General features: G+C 38.7%; 1 protein-coding gene across 4 annotated transcripts in view; it reads left to right on the plus strand.

The window, feature by feature from the left end:
* LOC106872345 (WD repeat-containing protein 97) overlaps nucleotides 1-11010 on the plus strand; it is a 103585-nt gene that overhangs the window by 8079 nt on the left and 84496 nt on the right. For all 4 annotated transcript variants that reach the window (XM_014919301.2, XM_014919300.2, XM_014919302.2 and 1 more), the window contains 2 exons: nucleotides 5710-5859; nucleotides 9208-9324. In XM_014919301.2, coding sequence (XP_014774787.1) covers nucleotides 5710-5859; nucleotides 9208-9324 — 267 coding nt within the window. The remainder of the gene's footprint in view (nucleotides 1-5709; nucleotides 5860-9207; nucleotides 9325-11010) is intronic.

The following is an 11010-nucleotide window of genomic DNA, read 5'->3' on the forward strand; positions in this document are numbered from 1 at the left end:
GATATATGAACATATGCATGTATACATACATATATGTACATACCTACATCTACATGTATATATAGATGCATATCCGGGTACAGGACGTTAGAAAAATGAACGGGGACATAAAAACAAAACGGACTTTGTTTACTGACAACAGAATGAACACATAATATATATATAGGCACATGTACGTGGGTGTGTGGGCGCGCATGTGTATGTATGGACTGGTACGCTTACGCGAATACTATGGACATTTTTACTCCCTTACCTTTACTCCCTCCCCTCACTTAGCGGTCACTCTAATAGCTCTTTTGTCTTAATAACGGTCAACCACACAGTAATTTCCCTTTGTTTAATGGTCATTTCATAGCATTCTTCGATGGTCAAATAACTGAAGAGATGGTGGCATGGGTTTCCGCCCCAGCATCCAAAACTCAGAGTTTTATCATGGCTACCGAATAATTGTCACATATATGTGTGTGTGTGTGTGGCACGTAAAAGTACCCACTACACTCTCAGAGTGGTTGGCGTTAGGAAGGGCATCCAGCTGTAGAAACTCTGCCAGATCAGATTGGAGCCTGGTGCAGCCATCTGGTTTGCCAGTCCTCAGTCAAAATCGTCCAACCCATGCTAGCATGGAAAGTAGACGTTAAACGATGATGATGATGCTGATTGCTTCATCTTTGTAGATGATTGTTGTCTCCCCATGTACTCCAATCAAATGTCATCAGCTCCAAACGTCCATCCATAACCCTTTAGGTGACATTTTTAAGTCCAGCATTAGATTTGCAGGGTCTGCAGCAAATGTGACAGACAAAAGATGTGCCCTCTATGGGATTTATGGGTCAACTTGTGGAATGTCATCCTTATGTACCCTCATATGCCTTTTAAGACCAGGTATTGACTTGCAGATCTTTTTGTACACCACACATGTTGTCTCACCTAGCATTGGAAGGACAGAGCTGCATACATTTGACTTTTTATGTGATTTTAAATGAGTGATGTACCCAGATTTAGAGAGCAGTAAACGACCTCACACATCACAAATCTAGCTCACTATGTTCTTATTGATGTTCATACTGTGGCCTTTTCAAAACTGGCGTTTAAGTTTTTCATGATCAAGACATCTCTCTTCAAACATTCTGCAGGCTTCCTTCACATATACTCTCCATTTACCTCTCTTTAAAGCAAGCACTTCCCTGTTCTGACCTTCAAGCTGAAGATCTTTAAGATTGTTTTTTATACAATCTTTATATCTTTTTCTTGGTTTGTGCTGAAGATGTTTCCCAGTGTTCAATTGACTGTAAAATAGTTGCTTTAGTATTCTTTCCTCATTCATATGTGCAACATAGCCTACCCAACACATTTGAGAGGATATGATGGTAGATTCAATGCTTCTGCAGCCAGCATCTTTAAGGATTTGTGTGTCAGGTATTTTCTGCTGCTAAAGTGTTCAAACAAATTTAGATGCTTATGATGTACTGTTCACATTTCTGAAGAATACAACAGAGTACTTAGGATGCAGGCCTTGTACACACTAATCTTGGTCTTGATATTGATTCCATGATCTGCCTACACTCTCTTTTTAAGTTTTCCAAAGGCTACAGAGGCCTTCTGAATGTGCAGGTGTATTTCTGCATCCAGTGAACCATCCCATGATAATGCACCATCCAGGTAAACAAAAGTATCAACTACACCCAACCTAGTTCCATGCACCATTATATTTGGCTCAATATATGCTTCCCCTGGTGATAGGGTGAACATTACCTTTTGAATTAATTTTCATGCCAAAGGTATTACAAGATGCTGCAAAAGAATCCATGATGTGTTACATGTCATCATGAGAGTGAGCCAAAAAGTCAACATCATCTGCATACAAGAGTTCTCTAATTAATATTTCGAACACCTTGGATTTGAAATCGAACATTCTTAGGTCAAATATCCTTCCTGTAATTCTAATTTGCATTAGAATACCCTGCACACAGTCCTGGAATGCATGAATCAGCATCACATCAAAATATATTGAGAACAGTGTGGGAGCCAGGATATCTCTCTGCTTCACACCATTATCATCTGGGATTTCGTTGGACAATTTTCCATTCAAGACAACTTGAGCCTTCATATTTCTGTGTAGTCAAACAAGCATATCAATAAACTTTGGTGGATACCCTATTTTCCCTAATATTTTCTGCATTGCACCTCTGTTCACCATATCAAAAGCCTTTGTCAGATCAATAAAAACCTGATACAGAGAAATTCACTGCTCAATACATTTCTCCTGAATTTGCCTTGCTGAGATCCTATCAATCGTCCCTCTGCCAAATCTAAAGCCACGTTGTGATTCAGGGATTACTGTTGGACAAATGTCCTCCATCAACCTGTTCAACAATAATCTAGCAAGAACTTTGTCCACAGACTCCAACAGAGTGATGCCACTTGGAAACAGGTAAACGTTGCTTCAACAATGCCATCTGACCATGCAGACATGGAAAAGTGAATGTTAAAATGATGATGATAATAGCGATCAGTTTTCCCAATGTCTATTGCAGTTCTTAGATGTATGCAATATTCTTATTTTTTTGTTGGCAGAATTGTTATCACAGAGGGCAAAGTGTTCAAATGCTACTAGGGTCAACTTTGCCTTGTGCTAAAATTTGAAACCAATATTCTTATTTTTCATATGTAGAAAGTATCTGGAAAATATATTTATACATGTATGATTGTGTGTGTGTAATCCCTGTTTACACATAAATGGAGATATAAACACACACAAACACACACACACACACACACACATGCCCTTTTTCTGCTTGCATATGGGACCTCTACCACATGACATCGTTTACTAGAAATAGTAGCTAAATCTCTCCTACTCTCTTATTTAAAGGAGGATGCATTGAGTAATTTAATCCTACATAACTCCTTAAAAGATGGTATGGTTATACCTGGAATAATTTTGATGACAGATTGGCTTCATGAGACTTGAGCTAAATTAAACAGCATCAGTAACAGCAACTGCAACATTGAAATCTATGTCAACCTTCAATAAATTTCCATTTGTAATTTAATTGTAAAATTTATAAATCATAAATAAGCTAAACAATTCCTTAAAAATGATTTAAGTAATTTGAGGGTTTTACCATTTTCAGTATTATATAATTTATGAATATATACCACAGTTGGATAAGTTAGAATCAAAATACATAGACAAAGCACATATATAGCCAAGGGTGGGAGTCAACAAGTTCAGCTGAATCCCACCCTTAGTTATGTATGTGCATATGATATATTCATACATGTATATACAAACAAATCAAATGGCTCCTGGAGGATCCATTTTGATAATTGAGAACCCACTTCAGTCAAATCTTGGCTCCACCCATGCAGAGTGCAAATTATGCATGTGCTATCATTAATATGATCTCAAGGCAAATACCACAGGCAAACATGAAGTCATTAACTTAATGGATTTCATTGTGGGTACATATAAAGCAGTGTGTACACCAAAGTATCAACCAGGCAGTGTGGGTTCATATCTTGTTTGGTTCTCAAATATTTATTTATGCTTTCATATAAAAATTACATTTGTGCACTTCATCTTATTTAAGGCATGTTGTTGTTGGCACTCCATCGCTTATGACGTCGAGAGGTCCAGTTGATCCGATCAACGGAACAGCCTGCTCGTGAAATCAACGTGCAAGTGGCTGAGCACTCCACAGACACGTGTACCCTTAACGTAGTTCTCAGGGATATTCAGCGTGACACAGTGTGACAAGGCTGACCCTTTGAATTACAGGCACAACAGAAACAGGAAGTAAGAGTGAGAGAAAGTTGTGGTGAAAGAGTACAGCAGGGTTCGCCACCATCCCCTGCCGGAGCCTCGTGGAACTTTAGGTGTTTTCGCTCAATAAACACTCACAACGCCCGGTCTGGGAATCGAAACCACGATCCTATGACCATGAGTCCACTGCCCTAACCACTGGGCCATTGTGCGTCCATTTAAGGCATGGCTGTGTGATTAAGAAGCTCATCCTGCAAATACATGGTTTGCAGTTCAGTACTACTGCACAGCACCTTGGAGAAGTGTCTTCTACTATTGGCCTGGGCTGATCAATGCATTATACAGGGTGTCCACAAAGTCTGGGTACATGACGTAAATAAAATCAAAATATAAACAATTAAATATAAGAAATAATAATTCCTTCAAGTATGTATTAATCCTTATGTACCCAGACTTTGTGGACACCCTGTAGTTGAATTTGGAAGACAGAAACTGTGTAGAAACTCATCATATCTGTGTGTGTGTGTGTGTGTGTGTGTTCCCCAGCAACCACTTGGCAACAGGCATTGGTTCCTCTACTTCCTTGTCTCAGTGGTTTCACAAAAGACACTAATAGAGTAAATACCAAACTTAAAAATAAATCCTGAGGTCAATTTGTTTGACTAAAATCCTTCAGGGCTGTGCTCCAGCATGGCTGCATTCCAATGACTGAAACAAATAAAAGATAAAAGGTAACTTCATGGAAACATCTCTTGAGTGAGTGCAGTGGAGCATCTTTATGAGAAGAGTATAAATTTTCATGGAAGAAGAGCACTGCTGCCAGTATAAGCATCTCAAGAATATCATTACAGATCTTTAATTGTAGAGAGAACCAGTGGAAGGAGTAGACCCAGGAAGACGTGGGATGAAGGGGTGTGAAAGGGTCTACAGGTGCTGGGCCTCACTGAGGAAATAAGGGATTGGGACTTGTGACAATTTGCTGTACTTGAGAAGATACATGAAGTTAAGTAAAATTGTGGCCATCCATACATACAAGCATGTCCATTGCAGGTGCTGGTGTCACATACAATGCACTTGTGATAGTACCACACATAAAATGCACTCATGCCAGTGGCTCGTAAATGCACCCATGGAAGTGGCATGTAAAAAAGTACCCAGCACCCTCTGTAAAGTGGTTGACATTAGGAAGAGCATCCAGTCATAGAAACCAGGCCAAAGCAGACATTTAGAATCTGGACAACTCTCTGGCTGGCCAGCTTTTGTTAAGCTGTCCAACCCATGCAAGCATGGAAAGCAGACATTAAATGATGATGATGATCAATATATGTTTCTGTATCAAAAGTGGATATCTTGAGTCCCGTCTTTTCATGATTTTCAAATATAGCCTGGAAATACAGTGTCGTTACATCACTGAAGATAATGGAGTCTTAGAAATTAAGGATTTTTAAAAATTATATCTTTTAGTCAGGAGGGAAGACAGTGCTAATGGGGCATCAAAGATTAATGAGAGAAAGGCAAGGAGATGTTCTACAAACTAGAGACTTGGCTGAATGCTTGCTGTAGAACAGATTCTGCTAAAGACACCTAAAATGTTAGAGGGTAGTGTTGAAGCAAGTGACAAATTAAGTCTACTACCAAGTTAGACTATGGCTAGATTTGAATAAAAAGCACAAAGAACTGTAACAAATAACCCAAGGAATCGAGTTCAACATTGTTATAGTTTAGACTATCATCACCCTCAGTTGGTACTTATTTTATCACCCCCTGCCCCCCAAAAAAGGAAAGCAAAGTTGATCCATGCATGTTTTGAACTTTCAACAGAAAATCAGACCAAACTGTGAGGTATTCTATCTGATACTCTAATGACGAATGACTTCACCAATCTGCTGCTTGCTACCCTTTATAATCAACTATAACAAATGTATTTCTCTTTATTCTTGCAGCTATACATTACTACTGGAGGAGGAAAAGTTATGTTTTTCAGTGATGTTGGCAACAAAACTGCAGAGTTTCCATTCTTATTTGATAACATCAAACCTCTGTTTGATGCGCAAAGATTCATTGCTTGGCAGGACGGTAGCAAGAAGGTTTATGTATGTATATGTTATATACTATAATATAATATAATGTAATTTATATATTTTCATACAGCAGCAGGCATGGCTCTGTGGTTGAGAAGGTTGCTTTCCAGCTATGTAGTTTTGGGTTCAGACCCAGTGTGTGGCACCTTGGGCAAGTGTCGTTTACCTTGTTGACGGCCATGCGACCAAGGAGATGGTGATGAAGAAACAGCTCCTTTTAATGCGTCGCACGGTCGGCACAAATATATAAAATAAACAAAGGATGGAATGAGTTAAGTTCCAACAAAGAAAGAGAGAGACCCAACTGGTAAAGGTGTATAAAAGTAAGGTTTATTAGTTGTCAACTAGTATGTCTGTGTGTATGTGTGTGCGACATAATAAAACACAATATAAGACAGGCCGTCATGTAAACAAGAGAGTGTGTATACAAATATGTGTACGTGAATGCAACAGAATACAGAGCATAGAAAATAGTCTATAATAAGGACGTTAAGAGTCCAGACACAAGGATAAGAGATACCAGTTCGTAGCTAAGGTACACAGTGGTAAAGGTGCTGTACAAGAGGTCGAGGCAGAGCAGTAGAGTCACGTCGTGAGAAGCTGAGGCTTCCATGCCGAGACGGTTACTTGGTACTGGAGTTCTTGCAGGTTGAGTTCTGGCTGTTATTTTATGGTGAAGTGATTCACACAGTGTTGAGAGATACTGTGCAGGCGCTGTTGGCGGCGTGTACATAGAGACACCGGGGTAGATGCTAAGAAACTGGAAGTGGCGATGCAGAAGACTGGTGCTGGTGCTGGTTCTTCAATGGAGTGGAGTAATGTCGTCGCTGGAACTGGTTGGTGCTCTGTGGTCAGCGACTAGACCTCAGAAGGTCGTGACAAACTTAGCGCAGATGAAACAAGCTATTTAAGAGGAAAAATCGGCTCAAGCAATGGTTCAGAAAACTGTTCCGCTTGACCTTATCAGAAGGCTATGATTGGTTGGTTTGGACCCTGGCGCGAAATAGAACTAGAGACTAAAGTGCACCAATACCAACCAATCAGAGTGGTGGACACAACAAGGTCCAAAGATGCGGCCGAAAGCTAGATGGTATCTGCTACGTCCGCATTCACATATATATAACTGAGAGAGCACACAGGTATATAACAGAGAAAGCAGTTTGGCTACAGCCCCATGCTGGCTACTGCCTTATGAATGGATTTGATTGATGGAAGCTGAAAGAAGCCTGATGTGTGTGTGTGTGTATTGTTGTTGCTATGTATCCTTTTTATTCTTTTATTGAATTCAGTCCTCTAAATGGTCACATTTAGAGGACTGAATTCAATAAAAGAATAAAAAGGATGGGGTTGATTTCTTTGACTAAAACCCTTTAAGGTGGTGCTCCAGCATGGCCACAGTCAGATGACTAAAACAAGTAAAAGAATATATATATATATATACAAATTAAAAGGGTAAAGGATTATCAATTTATTAATTAATAAATCAATTAACAATTAACAATTTTTACCAAGCCCATCGGTATGAAAGCACCATTATTGGTGGAGAACTTATTTAAAAGCTCATATATAAAAGCTCATTATTTATTTATTAATTATATTTATAAATATATATATATATATATATATATATATATATATATATATATATATATATATATATATATATATATGACACCCTTCCAAATGCCAACCACTTCATGTTTCATACCTACATCCAGCTGTAAAAAACCATGCAAAACTGACTTCACCTGTGCTGGTGCCACGTAAAAAGCACTCAGTCCACTCTATGGGGTGGTTGTTGTTAGGAAGGGCACCCAGCCATAAAAACCATGCCAAAAGAGACACAGTAACCTGGTGTAGTCTTCTACTTGGCTGGCTCGATGATGATGATGCTAAAATATATGTATACACACACACATATATCTATGTATGTGTATCTTTGTATTTATGTTTGTCCCCTACCACTGCTTGAATACTGGTGTTGATGTGTTGATGTGTTGATGTGTATACAGTTTAGCAGCTTGGCAAAAAGTGGCTGATAGTATAAATATCAGTCATTAAAAAAATAAAAGTACTGAGGTTCATTTGTTTTAATAAAACCTTCAAGGCAGTACCCCAGCATGGCCACAGTCTTATGAATGAAACAAGTAAAAAGGGATAATAATAAGGTTATGGAGGAACATTTGATAATCCCTTTTTTCTCAGAAAGAGTCAGAGAAAAATAGGTTTCTTGTTGTTCTGCTCTGGTTCTGTCGCTTGAGCCTTTATCCCTCTTTTGTCCTTTATCTCTTAGAATAAAGTTGTTTCCTCAGGGCTTGTAGCCCTACAAACTGCATGGCAGTCTCATTAATGCAGGTGGCAGAAAAAAAAAAAAGCACCCAGCACATGGTTGGTGTTAGGAAGAGCATCCAGCCATAGAAACTATGTCCTTTGGCCCATTGGAACATGTCAAAAACCATCCAACCCATGCCAGCATGAAACCTGAAAGTTAACTGATGATGGTGATGACAACGACAGTGATGACCTTTTAAAATCATTCCTCGGTCATTCTATTCTTTTCTTTTTCTTTCTGTTAAAATTAACATAGGCACAGGAGTGGCTGTGTGGTAAGTAGCTTGCTTACCAACCACATGGTTCTGGGTTCAGTCCAACTGCGTGGCACCTTGGGCAAGTGTCTTCTACTATAGCCTCGGGCCGACCAAAGCCTTGTGAGTGGATTTGGTAGACGGAAACTGAAAGAAGCCCATCGTATATATGTATATATATATATATATATGTGTATGTGTTTGTGTGTCTGTGTTTGTCTCCCCAATATCGCTTGACAACTGATGCTGGTGTGTTTACGTCCCCGTAACTTAGCAGTTTGGCAAAAGAGATCAATAGAATAAGTACTAGGCTTCTAAAGAATAAGTCCTGGGGTCGATTTGCTCGACTAAAGGCGGTGCCCCAGCATGGCCGCAGTCAAATGACTGAAACAAGTAAAAGAGTATACACCATCATCTGCCCAAACAAAATTTAAGAAATATAAGCCATCTGGTTCACCGGTCCTCAATCAAATCATCCAACCCATGCTAGCATGGAAAGCGGACGTTAAACGATGATGATGATGATGATGATGATGATAATTTTAATGACTGAAGAGGTCACAGATATGTGATGCAAGATTTCTGGACAATGGAGATGAGTTAAAATTTAAAAATTTTTTAACGAAGCACAGTAATAAACAAGTGAAAAACAAATATATAATATGCATGTGTTTATTTGGCAAAAAAAATTAAATAAAAAATAAAAATAACCATCCTGAAATAAGACAATAATTTTAATAACCCTTAATGTGTCCTCATTTTTGTTCTTTTCCAGTTGCTGAATAGTTCATTGGAAGTAATTCATAGTGCAGATTGTCTCAACAGTGTTTGTCTGGTGACTTTTAATACCAAAACGAATGAAGTTATCATTGTTTGCAAAGGTTCTGTCAGTGTAAGACCCTTTAATCTATCATTTTTTTAATCTTTTGACTTCTTTCAGCCATTGGACAGTAGCCTTGCTGGAACACTACCTTGAAGGGTTTCAGTTTATCAAATCCATATTTATTCTATTGTTGTCTTTTTGCCAAACTAAGTAATTACTCAGGGTAGGCAGTTGGTGACGTTTATGTAGTAAAACACACAAAAAAATAAGTGAAACACAGGCGTGCAACTGAATTGTAGACAGATTTACTTCTGCCTTTATAGTGCATAAAGAAAACATTGTTGTAGGAATGTACGCAGCACGTGTACTATGCATAGTTTTAATACTGAGATTGAAAAGCAGGAGCATATTATGCCTACCTAATCTACAAAAATATAAAATATTTTGCATCAGAGTAACCTTCATAATTTTACTGAATTAAGTGCATATTTTGCCATAAAAGGAAAAAGTTACTATCGATCTATTTCATTCAGGGTAGGCACTGCTTACCTTGCCTACCCAAGCAGCATGTCCCTGGTATATACGATGGGCTTCTTTCAGTTTCTGTCTTCCAAATCCTCTCTCAAGGCTTTGGTCATTAATTTACATTACCCTTCAAGGTTACATAACCATTATTGGCATGGCTGTATGTGTGAGGCATTCACTTCTCAACCATGTTGTTTTGGGGGTCAGTCCCACTGTGTTGTACTTTGAGCAAGTGTTTTCTATAACCCTGGACCAGCTAAAGCCTTCTGGTGGATTTGGTCAACAGAAACTGAAAAGAAGCAGAGACATCAGCTGTTTCCATAAATTTCCTGGAGAAGGGGTCCTAACAGTGAAATATTGAAATATCAGGTAACAGTTCTAGCCATAGACCTGTATTATTAATTTTTATAACGTGCATTGTTTTGGCTTTAAAATAAATATTTAAAACATTTATATATGTATATATATATATATATAATCTTTGAATAATAGTATATTACTGGTTGCGGTTTATAACTGACCAGAATGTTGTCATTGTTTTTTTACACCAGCTGTTGTAGTTATCTAATATTGATGACACTTCAGACAAGCTGGAAGCACATTGTCTCTTTTATGCTGGAAGTCAATGTAGACTCTGGATGACTTGGTGTTTGTAAAAAGAAAATAACGAATGAAACAGTTAAACATTTCTAACATTTTCTTAAAGGAAAAGAAGAGTTATTTCCCATGGATTGAGGTTTGTTATGTGAAAGGTGTGTGTGTGTGTATGATTAACGTCCACCTTCTAAGTTGGCATGAGTTGGACGGTTTGACAGGTGCTGGTCAGGCAGATGACTGCACCAGACTTCTATGTCTGTTTTGGCATGGTTTTTACAGCTGAATGCCCTTCCTAATACCATCAAGCTGTTAGATCAGGTTATGAAAGTTACAGAGAGGGTCATAGCCCAACTAATTAGGGAGCGAATCAATTTAGATGAGATGCAGTTTGGGTTCGTGCCAGGTAAAAGCACTACTGATGCCTTATTTCTAGTGAGACAGTTGCAGGAGAAATACCTAGCTAAGGATAAACCTCTGTACCTGGCTTTCGTTGACATGGAGAAAGCCTTTGACAGGGTCCCCCGATCCCTTATCTGGTGGTCAATGAGGAAACTTGGGATAGAAGAATGGTTAGTGAGAGCTGTGCGAGCCATGTACAGAGATGCTGCCAGTAAGGTGAGGGTTGGAAATGAG

The sequence above is a fragment of the Octopus bimaculoides genome, chromosome 3 (assembly GCF_001194135.2).
Source record: "Octopus bimaculoides isolate UCB-OBI-ISO-001 chromosome 3, ASM119413v2, whole genome shotgun sequence".
Lineage (NCBI taxonomy): Eukaryota > Metazoa > Mollusca > Cephalopoda > Octopoda > Octopodidae > Octopus > Octopus bimaculoides.